The sequence below is a fragment of the Marmota monax genome, unplaced genomic scaffold (assembly GCF_021218885.2).
Source record: "Marmota monax isolate L192 unplaced genomic scaffold, Marmota_monax_Labrador192_F-V1.1 WCK01_AAM20220418_F8-fsc00087, whole genome shotgun sequence".
NCBI classification, from domain to species: Eukaryota; Metazoa; Chordata; class Mammalia; order Rodentia; family Sciuridae; genus Marmota; species Marmota monax.
The window spans coordinates 4,547,971-4,563,589 of record NW_026693476.1 but is presented as its reverse complement, the minus strand read 5'-3'; the positions used below and the strand labels follow the sequence as shown (position 1 = coordinate 4,563,589).

Sequence of the window (15,619 nt, the reverse complement as noted above, 5' to 3'; positions counted from 1 at the left end):
TGTCATGGTATAAAATTGTTTTTATATATGTGTGGAATTTGATAAGCTAACATTCTAGTAAGAATTTTTACATTTATATTAATGAAGGATTTTAGTCTATAGTTTACTGTTTTTGTACTTTTATGTCTGGTTTTGGTATCAGGGTAATACTAACTTCATAAAATAAATTGACAAATATTTCCTCTTCTGTTTTCTTAAAGAGATTGTATAAAATTGGTGTTAATTCTTACAAAATTCCTTTCAGTAGTGTAATCATACATGTATATAGGGTAATAATGTCTATCTCATTCTATTGTCCTTCCCATCCCCAAAGCCTCATCCTTCCTCTTACCACCCCTCTATTAAATTTATTTTATAGAATTGTTTATGGTATTATTTTATTTTCCTATTGATACCTGTTTGGTTTGTAGTGATATATTTACTATTTTAGTCCTGATATTGGTAATTTGTGTTTCTCTCTTTTTGATTCTTCCTAAAGGTTTGCCAATTTGTTTTTTTCTGATAACTCCTTCTTTTCTTTTGTTTTTATTTTCAGTTTCTTATGTTTTATTTCTTATGTTTGTTCATTTGTTTATTTAATTTTGGTACCAGGGGTTGAACCCCAGGGATACTTAACCACTGAGCCACATTACCAGCCTACGTTTTAAATTTTTTTTTTTAATTTTTAATTTTGAGGTAGTCTTGCTAAGTTGCTTAGGGTCTTGCTAAGTTGCTGAGGCTTGCTTTGAACTTGCCATCCTCCTGCCTCAGCCTCCTGAGCTGTGTTTATTAGATATTGCCCCAGCCCTGTGTTTATTATTTCCTTCCTTTTGCTTGCTTTTGATTCGTTTTGCTCTTATTTTCTAAATTTCTTAGGTGGGAGCTTAGATTATTGATTTAAAGTTTTCTTTCTTTTTTTTAGAATACATGCATTTATTCATGAAACTATTCTGATTCTATTAATATAGTGTCTCAGCAAAGCTTAGCTATATCTTACAAATTTTGATATATTGTATTTTCATTTTCACTCTTTTTAAAAATGTATTTTTTAAAACTTTAGACTTCCTCATTGACATACAGTAGATTATTTAGAAGTGTATTGTTTAGTTTCTATGCCATTAGAGATTTTCTATTATCTTTGTTATTGATTTCTAGTTTGATTCCATTGTAACCATACTCTGTATAACTTCAGTTCTTTTACATTTGTTAAGAATTCTTTTATGACCCTCCTGTGGGTTTGATTGATTATGTATGTTGTTATATTTTCTTTGGGCACTTGAAAAAAAATGTGTATTCTGCTGCTGTTGATTAGATCCTGTTGTTTGATGGGTTGTATAACAGACTACCATAAACTTAGTGGCTGAAAACAACACAAATTTATTATCATACAGTTCTGGAGAATCAGAAGCTCAAAATGAATTTTTTGGACTAACTTCACCTGGAAGTTTGGTATGTCTATTCTTTCTGGAGACTCTCAAGAGAAAATATGTTCCTTGTCTTTTTCAGCTTTTAGAGACCACATGCATTTCTTGGCTTGTGTTGCCTTCCTCAGATTATTCAACTTGTGCTTCTATTGTCACATTTTCTAATGTAATTTGGAGTTTCCTGCCATTCTTTTAGGAGGTCCTTTGTGATTATGTTGAGTCTGTCTGGATAAAACAGTATAATCTTCATATCTTAAGATCCTTATTCATACCTGCAAAGATTCTTTTGTGTGTAAGGTAACATTTTCACATATTCTAGGGAATAGAACATCATCATTTTTGAGAGTTTTTTATTCTTTGGTGTTGAGGCCTTCTTTAATCTTGATTTTTTTGTCTTAATTTCTTTTTTTAAAATATATATATTTTAATATTTATTTTTTAGGTGTAGATAGACAACACAATGCCTTTATTTTTATGTGGTGCTGAGGATCGAACCTGGTCCCGCTTTACTGCTGAGCCATTACAATCCCAGCCAATTGTCTTAATTTTTCTGTAGTTTATATATAGAGGAATGTTGAAGTCTCCAAATATAATGTGGATTTGTGTGTCTTTTTCAGTTGTAACAGTTCATGTTTTGTTTTGCAGCTTTTTTATTTGTGTATACTTATACTAAGATTGCTGTGTCTTTTTGATTATGGACTTTTTATCATTATATAATCTCTTTTTCTAGTAATTTCTTGCTTTGATGTCTGTTATGTATGTTACTTGATTTAATGTTGTCATTCTTGCTTTCCTTTGACTAATAGTTATACGTTTTATCTTTTTCCAACCTTTTACTTTCAAACTATCTATGTTGTTATATATGAAATAAGATTTTAGTAGCTAGCATATAGTTCAGTTGCTTTTTAAAAACCCAGTATGCTTAGCTCTTTATTTTAATTTTTACATGTATATCATTTACATTTAATGTAATTACTGGTATATAAAGGCTTAAGTCTGTTCTTTTTCCCTCTTATTTTAATTTTTCTATTTTTTTTTTCAATTTTCCTGAGGGCTACTTGAATTTTTTTTTTTTTTTTTAGAATCCTGTTTGCACTTAAGTTTTTTTTCTTGTGTGTCTCTATACAGACTTTTTAAAAAATATTTTTTTTTAGTTGTAGGTGGACATAATGCCTTTGTTTTTATTCATTTGTTTTTATGTGGAGCTGAGAATCAAACCCAGTGCCTCTAGATGAGCATTCTATCACTGAGCCACAACCCCAGCCCCTCTCTACAGACTTTTAAAAGTGGCTGCTCTTGGTAATGATAACACAATCTACTGACATCATTATTTTTCAAGTTTAAATACAGAGATCTTTACTCATTGTTTTACATCTTTTACCATTCCCATTTGTAATAGAATTGTTTTCAATGTTTCCTTTATACACATTTAGAACCACATCATACAGTATTATAATTTTTTTGCTTTCAGTATAATACATAACTTAGAAAACTCAAGAAGTGAAGGAAAACCTACAATATTTACCTGTATTTTTGTTTATCATGTTCTTTCTTTTCTGATGTTCACAATTGTCTTTTCACTGTTTCTTTATTAGAGGACTTATTGTAGTTATTGTTTAGGGACGTCTGCTTGCAAATCTAGTTCATTTTCCTTTATCTGGGAATGTTGTAATTTTTTTCCCTTTTTTTAAATAGGAATCTTTCTGGTTGATAGGTATTTCTTTCAGCTGGGCGCAGTGACGCACGCCTGTAATCCCAGGAGCTCTGGAGGCTGAGACTTCAAAGCCAGCCTCAGCAATGGCAAGGCGCTAAGCAACTCAGTGAGACCCTGTCTCTATATAAAATACAAAAAGGCTGGGGATGTGGCTCAGTGATTAATTCCCCCTGAGTTCAATCCACAGTACCAAAAAAAAAAAAAGTAGATTTTTTTTTTTCGTCATTTAAAACATATTGTGGCCAGGTGCAATGCCAGCTACCTTGTTGACTGAGGCAGGAGGATTGCAAGTTCAAGACCAGCCTTGGAAACTCAGCAAGACCCTGTCTTAAAAAAAAAAAAATTAAGGGTTAGGGGATGTAGATCTTTGTTAAATTATATTTAGATCAATCCCAATGACCCAAAAAATACAATGTACCAACAAACACCCATACTCTGCTACATCCTTCTGACTTCCATGATTCTGATAAGAAATTCATTGTTATCTAATTGTTTTCTCCCTGTGTGTGAGGTCTTCATCACTGGCCTCTTTTAAGATTCTTTGCCTTTAGTTTTCAGAATTTTAAATATGTGTATTATTATATTTCTTTGACCTTACTCTCTGAGATTTGCTAAGATTCTTGCATCTTATGTATTTTCCAAATTTGGCGGAATTTTCAGCTGTTATTTCTTTGAATATTTTTTAGCCTTTCCTTCTTTCTCTTGTCCTTCAGGAATTCTTGATGACATGAAAAGTTAGATATTTTGTTGTTTTTATATTCCCTCAGATCCCTAAAACTCTGCTAATTTATTTTTAATATTTTTTAGTTGTAGATGGACACAATTTTATTTTTATGTGGTGCTGAGGATCAAACCCAGTGGCTCACACATGTGAGGCAGGTGCTCTGCCACTGAGCTACAGCCCCAACCCTCTAATTTATTTTTCATTCTATCTTCTCTCTGGAGATTTGCTAATTTTTTTTTAATGGTACAGGGGATTGAACCCAGGGGGTGCTTTACAACTGAGCTAAATCCTCAGTCCTGCTTATTTTTTATTTTGAGACAGGGTCTTATTAAGTTGCTTAGGACTTCACTAAATTGTTTTTTTTTTTTTTCTTTTGAGAGAGAATTTTTAATATTTATTTTTTAGTTTTCGGCGGACACAACATCTTTGTTTGTATGTGGTGCTGAGGATCGAACCCGGGCCGCACGCATGCCAGATGAGCGCGCTACCGCTTGAGCCACATCCCCAGCCCTTCACTAAATTGTTGAGGGGCCTCAAGCTTGTAACCCTTCTGCCTTAGCCTCCTAAGTTGCTAGTTTTTATTGTGCTGTCTTCTAGCTCACTGATTATTTCCTTTGTCCCCTCTTGTTTTCTTTTTTCGTCACTGAGCCTGTCCACGGAGCTTTTTATTTTGGTTATTGTATATTTTTTTTGTTGTTGTTCAAAAAATTGTTACCTTAACTCTTCAGTCTTTTAGGATAAGGTATTTTTTTTCCCTGTCTTGCAGCTTTTCAGCTATTTATTTATCTTTGATTTTCTAGTAGTTATAATAATATATTTTAAGGTATAGTTTAGTTTTGTTTTATGGCTCCTTGAAAGTATAAATTAGTATCCTTTATTATTGCTTCCTAAAAATTCTTGGTAATCCCTTCAGATGTTATACGCATTCTATTTCTCACTTTTTCTGAGTAAAAAAAAAAAATTAAAAAATGAGTAAAACAACTGTTAATTTTCTGACTTTATCAGCTGTACCAATCTTCATTTTTTTTTTAATAGCTTGTCTTTCTGTGTCTTATTTTGGCTAAAGTCTGCTGATTTATCTCATGATTCACTAATTCTCTTATTTGTTTTTAACCCATTATGAAACTCTTTAATTTTTAGTTACTGAGATGTTTAGTTACTGAGATGTTGTTATTCTTTTCAATGCTACTGTTCTACTTTATATAGTTTTATATTTTTCAGGATTTTCAAAATATCTTATACTAAGTATCACTGTTTTATAGTTTCATTTTGATAATTCTTTATCTTAAATGTCTGTGGTCCTCATCCTGTATTTTGTTTCTGATAGTTTTTAGTCCGGACTGTTTACTTGTAAGCCTTGTTCTCTTTGATTTTTATGCGCATTGTTTTTTAACCTGAAGAACTATTTGCAAGAATACTTTAAGGTATGTCTAATATGTAGATAACTTCTCCTGGGAGGATTTGCCTTTACTTATGCCATCTACATGGTATCTGTGTTCATTTGGGACCACCTTAAGTTAGTTTCAAAACTTGGGGTTCCCTGAACAACTCATTTGATAGCAATCTGGCCTACAAATCTGCCTCTAATTTGCTTTTGCCTCTTACACTGAGTTTCTCAGATTATTGTACAGATTTTTTTTTACTCTATTTTTTGGCTTTTAATATTTCTTTTCTTGATCTTATCATAATTTCAAGTCAGATTTCAACTTTGCCAGGATCACATATGTCCTCAGTATAAAAAGCAGGCTTTTTTTTTTTTTTTTTTTGGTGCTAGGGATTGAACCCAGTGCTAGGAAAGCATTGTATCACTCAACTACATCCCCAGCCCTTTCTGTTTGCTTTTGACCTCGTACAATCTTGTTACTTTGTCAGGAGTGTTATGCCTTTAATATTCTTAGAACTTAATCCTGAATTTTTACTCCTTCTTAGAGGTGTAAACAGCCAACAGTGCAGTTTTTAGTTTCAGTTTAACATATAATTTGTAGACATTTTATTTAGTTTATTGATAACTTCCTTTTCATTTTTAAAGAATGTAAAAATGCTTATTTTTTATTCCATAGCTAGTAATTTTGACATCTGAACTCTTTGTAACTCCAAGATGGCTTTTATACTATACCAGATTCTGCTCTTGGTGCTTTGCTTCCCTTGTGTTTTTGGATCATGAGGTGGTATAACTTCATCTCTGGATCCAGAAGATGTAATTTTATCTTTTGGACTAGAACTTAAGAATGTTTTTGTAGGGAAAACTTGCATTTGAATCTTTTGGCATCCTAGGGGAACTGAGGAGCACTTCAAATTTAAGTTTTGGCTTGGAAAATCATTTTTAATTCCCATTTTTGCCTAAAGGCTGGTTTTGTGATTATGATGTAGTCTGGTAGATCATAATGTCTATCATTAGTATTTATTTCATATAGTCTGGTGATAGTTTTATAGTCATAATGAACACCACAGTTGTTAGTCATTATTGCCCTCTTTCCTGATGTACTTTTCTTATGTTTTTTATACTCAGAATAAGACCAGTGACCTTTTCATTTTATGCATTTTCCCTCCAGAATGGAACTTTAAAAAAAAATAAAACCTGAGGCATCATTCTGTTATTTAACATCCTTAATTGTTTTGCATGGTCCTCGTGGCTTATAAAGCAAAAGATTCTAAGCAAGTCATATAAATCCTATTATAATTTTATTATCTTTCTAATCATAACTGTGATGACTCCTCCCTTATAATTTATCACTTTTAAAATTAACATGTAATAATTGCATATATTTGTGGAGTCCAGTGTGATAATTCAATACATGTATACAACTTAGACCCCCTTATACTTTAAGACATATAACTGAAATACATTTCATTTAGACTCCAGAATGTATTATCCAGTCTCTTCTATTTTTGCCTTTGTACACTTTACCTGTTTGTAATTTCTTTTTTCTCCTAACTCCTGTTATTCTTTTTTTTTTTTTTGGTGGGGGTCAGGGGGTGGGTGGGTAACTGGGGAATGAACTCAGGGGCACTTGACCACTGAGCCACATCTCCAGCCCTATTTTGTATTTTATTTAGAGACAAGGTCTCACTGAGTTGTTTAGTGCCTCACTTTTTGCTGAGACTATCTTTGAACTCAAAGTCCTCTTGCCTCAGCCTCCCGAGCCACTGGGATTACAGGTGTGTTATCACCACACCAAGCTAACTCCTATTATTATTACCAATTCTTAATTTCTTTAAAATATTTCAACTCAACTCTCAATTTCTAGAAGCCTTCCCTGAACTTTCCCTCTTTATCCCTGCCTCCCTTAACCTCTACCCCTGTTGATCTATTTTGCTTAAGTGTCCTCTGCATATACCCATCAGCACTTGCAATTGTTTGTCTACCGGGCTAATTGTATTATAAATACCATGAATATTAAAGTCAATTTTCTTGTATATATCACCATTTTCATCATCATAATAGTTGTTAGCCTTTATTGATTATATACTATATACTGTAGTTAAGGATTTTAAGTTGTATAATCTTGAAGCATTTAAGATATGAATAATATTTATGATTCTAATTTTCCAGGGAAAATTAGAGTCAAACTGATTCAGTCATGGTCAAGGCCAGGTAGCTAGAATAAGAAGATGTAATATAACTTGAATCCAAAGAAGATGATGAACTTCTTTCCTCTCCTAGAGTGTATATGAGGTATAAAAATGATGCACCTGTTGGATATGTGGCATATGCTTGAAATCCCAGCTCCTTGGAAGGCTGAGGCAGAAGAGTTATAAAAGTTCTAGGTCAGCCTGTGAGCAATTCAGTGAGATCTTGTCTTAAAATTTTAAAGTGGAAGGGCTGGGGATATAGCTCAGTTGGTAGAGTACTTGCCTCACATGCACAAGTCTCTCGGTTCAATCCACAGCACACACACACATACAAAATTAAGGTGGAAAAAAGAATGGGAGATGCTTGCCTATCATGCACAAGGCTCTGGTTCAATATCTAGTACCAAAAAATAAAAAAAATAATGCATACATATAAAACACATATATACTAGTACCTGAGACTTAGAATTTAATAAACATTAGCCATTAAGTGGGGCCAAAAGCTTTTTTCATAACTTAATATTCAAATGAAGGAATGTAATAATTGATATTTATAATAGAAAACTAAAAATGACAACTCAGTGAGGCCCTAGATAACTTAGTGAGACTCTGTCTCAAAAAATAAAAGGGCTGGGGATATGGCGCAGTGGTTAAGTGCCCCTGGTTTCAGTCCCTGATAACGAACAAACAAAAAGCTAAAAATGAATATAGACAATCATGAAAATAAAATAATAATTTCACCATTAGGTTATGAGTTGCTTTTAATATTTTAGTATGTATCTTTTCCTTTTATATGCATTGTTTACATAAATACTATTTTTTAAAACTATTTATTTAATTGTAGATAAACATACAGTATCTTTATTTTTATGTGGTGCTGAGGATTGAACCCAGTGCCTCAACATATGCAAGGCAAGCACTTTATCACAGAGCTACAGCCCCAGCCCCTACATAAATACTATTTTAAACTGCCCTTTTATTCAGTTATTTTATTAATTTCTTTCCAAAATAAAAATAGTTATAGATGGACACATACCTTTATTTTATTTATTTTTATGTGGTGCTGAGGATTGAACCCAATGCCTCACATGTGCTAGAAAGTGCTCTACCTAGCTCTGTATCCAGATTCTTGATCAATAAATAAAAACCGTATTATCTTTTACTTGTTACATGGTATTCTATCCCATTTATGTACCATCATCATTTAATACATTTATTTTTGGATATTTAGGTTTTTTTCCAGTTTCTAAATTTAGCACTGACAATCTTTAAATATTCATCTTTGATGAATTCCCACAGGGAATTGACCAAGCATTTTGTGATAAAAATCAACAGCAATAAAAAACAAAGGCCCAAACCATCTTCTTGATGACCTAATGTACAGGTTTTTCCCATAGTTAGTTGAGATATTTGAGCTGAAGTACTGAGCCTCACTGAGTCTTGTACACTCTAAAATAGTGATAAAACTTCCCTTCTTTTCTATTTCTAAAGCATATTCTTAATAATGAATGAAACAGTGCATGATATATGTAAGCGGTCTGATACAAATACAAATAAGGGAAGTCTCTTAATCCACCTACCAGAGTTGCTTCCTCTTATATGTCTGTTTTGATGCTATTGTAAATTATAAATATTTAATAGGTTTAAAAATAATTAGTCTTTGAGTTCTTTGATCAAAAAGGTTTGATTAAAATTAGTGTGTCTGTAGTCACATAATTCTCCCATTTTGGACTGTGTTATCTAATGGAGGAAAAAGTAATTGTTACAAGTAACAATTAGTTTTCTTGGTATGTATTTTCTACTAAGTACTACCTTTTTATAACCTTCTTTTTTAGAATTACAGAATGAAAGCTTAAAAGAATCAAATGAGAAGAAGGACCTTTTGACATCAGAACTAGAAGATATTAAAATGTCTTTGCAAATAAGTGTGGTATGATTTAAAAACTGACTAGGTGTAGTAAATCTTACATTATCAATAATGAACAAATATTTATTGAATATAATACTATGTACAAGAACCCTGAGCTTCAAATAGAGAAGAAAAATACCAGTCTACAAAATGCTTATAATTTAGTCATAGACAATGGATAAAAACACATCAAAAATATAAGTGAAATACAGGATCAAGCTGGGTATACCAACAGTGATTTAGAGTAATAAATTACTATAATAGTTCTAAGAATTGAAATAACTCTGTGGGTTGGATTGGTTAGGAAGATTCCATGGAGAAATTGGAGCTATAGGTGGGATTTGAAAAATGGTGATTTTAAATAATAAGTGGGTGGATATTCTACGGGGAGTGGAAGGGTTGATGAATAGGAAGAAGTTAAGAGCGAAAAAGGCAGCAAACCTATAGAATCTGATAATGTCAGGTTTTTTTTTTTTTTTTTCTTAAGGCCTTTGAATTATTGCTTTGGTTTTGTACTTATTTTAGAGTACTCAGAAAGCTTCAGAGGAAGATTTACAGATAGCAACAAAAAAAATATGTCAGCTCACTGAAGAAAAAGAAGCTCAAATGGAAGAATTTAATAAAGCCAAAGCTGCCCATTTAGTTGTGATTACTGATCTTAAAACAACTATCTGCAACTTGGAGGAATTATTGATAACAGAACAGCAAAGGTAAACTATATCTTACTTTAAATGAATAAAAACAATTTGCTTCTAACATTCAGTACCATTTCTGTTCATTGTCATCTGCTGTGTAATTCCTGTAACAACTATAGCCAAGTCTTTTTTTTTTTTTTTGTATTTGGTAGGCAGATATCCCATCCCAGGAAAAGATTTAAAAGCAGGGTATTCTTTAGGATAGTTCCCATGCATTCTTTACCATAGAGTCAAGCTTTATCCACAAACTTTTAAGTGTTGATATAGAAATAGAACATATTTATTTTTATTGGCACATTTTAGTTGCACAGAATGGTGTGTTACACTGGTTACAACATATCTATTGAAACTATGGATTATTATTAGCTTCATAGGAATAATTTCTGGGCTGGGAAGTTTGTTTCACTGGGGTCTATAACCTTATATCTGCTTTATAAACTTAGTAACTATTCTGGATAGAGTAGGTAGTACTCTATATTTATTAAATTAATGGATATGATTATCTGTGTGTAAAATATTCATTTGCATTTCATCTAAATAGCAGTTTGTATAAAACTTGAGTGTTTAAGACTCTGTTTTTCTTGATATTAAGAAAGTATTCAAATAAAGCTGTGTTATGAGACCTGGTAAATATTTCTGTCTCATTAGCTTTGGGTTAATAAAATTTGGGAGGGTACAGGAGAGGAACAGATCTATCTCCTAAGTCATAGCCTGGGCCTACCAGTATTTCTTTTGTATGTGTCTTTTTTTTTTATGTGTATTGTTTACATAAATACTGTTTTAACTTGCCATTTTATTCTATGTTATTTTATTAATATCCAAATTCTTGATTAATAAATAATGACTGTATATCATTTTCAGTAGCTACATGGTGTACTATCCCATTTATGTACCATCGTAATTTAATCTTACTGATTATGCATAGTAAAGGAAGAAAATTAGCTCTTTCTAGTTCTCCATATTCTTACATATTCTTTATTGACCTATCCAGGAAATTTTCAAATTTTAAAATTGTGAGTTACCTTAGATTCATTTGTTCCAATTATCTCAGTTTTGTAGTTTGCAAAACCAGAAAGTCAGCAAAAGCAAGAAAATTATACATGTTTTGCAATTTGGATTGTTCCTTAGGCAGAATTTAGTATAATAATAATTATGTTCAATCTCAAAGTTCTAAAATAGATTAATTTGATTATCAATAGTTAAGAGACAAATTATAATCATAACCTTAAGGTTTTGTGTAGATGTAATAAATGTACCATAATGTTTATAATACTCATATTTTTATAATAGTAATATTTTAAAACATTATATATATATATATTCAGTAAATGTTTACTAATTGAGTGGTTGAATCTATTCTAAGAAACTATACTAGTTTTAGATATTAGATGTATTCTGATAAAAATATTTTACATTGCAAAATAATATGTCTTACAAGATTGGGAAAAAATGAAGATCACCTGAAAGAACTTACCATGGAGCTTCAGAAGAAATCAAATGAACTGGGTAAGATTTAGAAAATATAACATTTATTTTGATAATATTGGCTAATTATGAAAACATAATTGAATATAGGAAGTTAAAATTTTTTAAACATTTTTAGTTGTAGACAGACATGAAATCTTTATTTATTTTTATGTGGTGCTGAGGATTGAACCCAGTGCCTCATGTTTGCTAGGTGAGCACTCCACCACTGAGCTACAGCCCCAACTCCGGTAATTTAAATCTTAAAAAAGACAATTCATTTTCATTATTTAGGTCATTGATATCTGGAAATGTAAATAACCTAAGAGATGTTTGTATTCTCTTTTCCTTATTCTAAGATTCATAGACCTTAATAATGCTTGGTAAGAAATGTCTATATATTTTAACTGAATTTTAAAATTTAGTCATTTATGTTGGATTATGAACTTTTTATATAAAAACCTGATCCTTTGTTATATGTTATCTACAACTTTCATGTCTAAAGACAGCATTTGTTGTAGATTAAGGAATAATTTTTATTCTTAAAATATCTTTAATGGATATTTATTTGTAACAGTTCAGCTCAGTATTGAAATTAAGTGGCTGATATTAGTCATATTACAAATTCAATGAACAGTGTGATTTTCTCATAATAATGCATTATGAGAAGTTTGAATAAGAAATTCTAGAATTATGAAACAATACTGTGTGTTTTTTAGTATTGTCTATATGTTGTGGGAACATATAGAGGAAGTCAAATACCATGTCCTTGTGACATTTCTAATTATTATGAGAAAAAGTTTGAACATAGGAAACATTTAGATCAGTGGTGTCCAAAATGAAGGATTAGCAAGAATTATATTAGGGGAAGGGAAGAAAATATTAAAAATTCTATTTGTTCTTATGTTTTATAATGAAAATAATACATATTTATATTATTGTAAAGGTCAGGCGAGCGTCGGAGGAAGAGACCACCAAGAGACTGTCTCATGCAACAGCAAAGGGTTTATTGGGGTCCAGCATGCTGGGGCTCAGAGCTCACTTGGATAGAGCAAAGAGCCCTGAGAATAGCTTAAGCAGAGCTTATATACTTTCCTTGGAGAGGGCAGGGAGGGAAGTTCATTGCCGGGTCAGGGCGAGTGGGCGGTTGCCTGCAACCGGGTGAGGGAATACATTCTGCAGTTTGGCAGTTGGGGACAGCACATTCTGGGAACAAGATTAGCAAACAGTTCTCAAGATTATTAACCTTTCATTATAACAGTATAAAATATGTCTTTGTATTTTTTACGTGTTTCTATATTTGGGGTAAATGCTCAGAGATTTCTATTGTTGGAGCTGTTTAGATGCTGATGCCAAAAGGAAGCCAAAATCGATGTTGGGTTGCATAGTTGGGAAAGGATTTATGGAAGAGGTAGATTTTAAAAGTAGACCGTAAGAGTCTTTGGATAGTTGTAGAGGATGATGGGGTGAGTGTAGAAAGTTTTGTATTTGGAAAAGTAGCATTAACAATCACATAGGGTCTCAATATAGCTTATTTCCTTCTTTTGGTAGTAGTGTAGTTCTCAAAACCGAAATCTTGGAATTTCTTCTTTCTCCTTTTGGCTTCACATCTAGTTGGTTTTTTAGTTGCTACTGTTTGTAATTTTTAATATATAATTTATAATATAATTTGAGAGATTTTAACTCTGAAATAACTTTTGAATTTTTCCCTTTCCCCTATGCCCACAAACAAAATAATGCAATATGTTAGAGTAATATGACCTAATTTAGATTTGGTGATTAGGGGTAGCCTTTGTCTGAGACTAAAAAATAACTGAGATTTAAAATATTAGGTGAACTTGGGTACCAGGGAGAACTTGATATGGAGAGGAATGAAATGAACTCAGGGAGGTAAATCAGGTAGGTTCAAGGAAAGGAATTTTTATTCCAACAGTGAAGGAAAATCATCAAGAGATTTTGACTTTTTTTTTTTAAAGCTCATTATCTTCTGTATGTCAGATAAATTTGGTGGTGTGTGGAGAGTACAGGTAATGAGGAAAAAAGCAGAAGCAGAGAAATGGGCTTAGAGGCTATTTGAGTAGTCCAGGCATGAGAGAATATTGTTTTAAAATGGAATATCATACTATTGCTGTTTTTTCTGATGGACTATTTAATCTGAGGATAGCTTGTCATTTTTAGCTCTGAAAATTTTTCATCTATTATTTCTTCTCCTAAGTGTTAATGTTTTCTCTCAGAAGTTTTGATGGATAGAGTTTGGAAATTTTGGATCTAGCCTTTGTATTTTTTTATATTTTGTTTTATACCGTCTCCTTCTTTGTTCTTTTCCCTAAATTTTGGAGGACTTTGTTTTTTTTTAACTTCTCCACCACTAATTAAATCTTTTATTATGTTTATTTTGCTGTTTTAAAATCTCAGTTGCCAAATGTTAAATTCTGAGAGCACTAGATAACCTATTTCAGCATCATAGTATTCTGTTGGAACATATTACACTTAACAAAACATCTACTTTTGTTGGCTCTATTAATTCTTTCTCTTTGAGTTGTAGTTTCTCTTAGTTGAATTTGGAGAGTGTCTTTCATAGTTTTACTTGTATTCACAGATTGTTGATATCTGACTTTTTACTCATTGAATTATGTAAGAATTCATATTTACCCACACATAATGAGAATGATTCTTCTGATTCTGGGAACTAGAGGCAGGTACTGCAAGGAGAGTTGGGTATGGTAGCTTGTCTTTTGGTATAAGGGATGTTTATCTTGCTTAGGGATCATGAGGTATTTGGGGCATTGCTGTGTTCCTTTGACAACAATTCTTATGATTTTTGTTTTTTGAAGAAGGAGGTCTGGTAACCTGGTGCAGTTGGTCTACTCAGTTTTCATTGAATTAGTGCAAGTTATTTTTCCCCAAGGATTCTTTGGCTTTCTGGTTTGTTAATGGTAGGCTGTCTTGTTTTAGTAATGTTGTTTTGTGTGTGTGTGTGTGTGTGTGGTCTTTTTAAAATTTTTTTAGATTGAGGTGAAAGAGTGTGTAGAGACATGCTATTGCATTGTTTTCAGTCCTTAGATTTTAAAAAATTACATACTTTAACTTAAAATGAAACTTTTGCTTAAATAGGCTTTGCATGTTACAGATTTCTTTTTTTTTAGATTATATATTGATATGTCATATTCTGTTGACTTTTCCTTAAAGATTGTGGGCAATTATTGTAAGTGGTTTTTAAAAATGTATAGAGTCTGATAAATTTTCAGTAATTCTATTATATTTCTAATAATCAATAACCCATAATTGTGAGGAAAGACAATATTTGAGATCCAGTACATTTTTAGGTGACAACTGAACATCACTAGGGAAGGAAGGTTATTAAGAAAAAAACAACAATAAAAGAGGAGTTAGAGAGGAAACAGGAAATATAAATAATGCAAGGTCTTGATAAAGGGAAAATAGTATCAAATACTATCAAGCTTCATAATGATGAAAACTGATAAGTTACATCATAAAATGGTTATGTTAACCTTTGAGATCATATGGAGATAGGCATTAGTTTTGCATAGATTTAAGAAAGAAATGTGTAGCTAACAAAATTTGCGGAACAAAATGAGAAATCTGACAGTGTAAAGCATACCTTCTCCCCCGCTCCCCCCCAATACTGGGGAATGAATCCCGTGCCTGGCGTACACTAGGTAAGCACTCTGCAACTGAATGACATCCCCAGCCCTCTGATGGTAGCTTGGAAGGGCAGAAAGATTAATTATTATTTGTTTTATATTCAAATGGGGTTTTTAGATGGAATAGGAAAAATAAAAGATTCCTCTACATAGAGTTGGTACATGTTAGTAATAGAGCAGATAAAGTCTAAGAGGAGGTGGGAATGTTGAAATCCAAAGTACAAGATCAGAGTTAGCTTGACGAAAGATAACTTCATTTAAGTTTGGAGTGAAGATTTAGGTTAGGTAGATTTAACTAGGTATTGATGAGTTGAAGATAAAGGTACATACTGACTTCATTTACAATATATTTTATGTAGGTACATTGTTCATTTTGCTTTGTGAACATTTGGCTCATTTAGCTGTGGAATTAATTTATAAAAACATTACTATTAATATTTATCCATTATTATTTTAGTTAGTTAATTTGGAA

At 31.9% G+C, this 15,619-nt stretch overlaps 1 protein-coding gene across 1 annotated transcript in view; it reads left to right on the top strand.

Annotated features, from left to right (window-relative positions):
• Sycp1 (synaptonemal complex protein 1) overlaps positions 1–15,619 on the top strand; it is a 125,801-nt gene that overhangs the window by 23,369 nt on the left and 86,813 nt on the right. Inside the window, exons 12-14 of the mRNA XM_058583596.1 lie at positions 9,250–9,344; positions 9,849–10,033; positions 11,457–11,524. Coding sequence (XP_058439579.1) covers positions 9,250–9,344; positions 9,849–10,033; positions 11,457–11,524 — 348 coding nt within the window. The remainder of the gene's footprint in view (positions 1–9,249; positions 9,345–9,848; positions 10,034–11,456; positions 11,525–15,619) is intronic.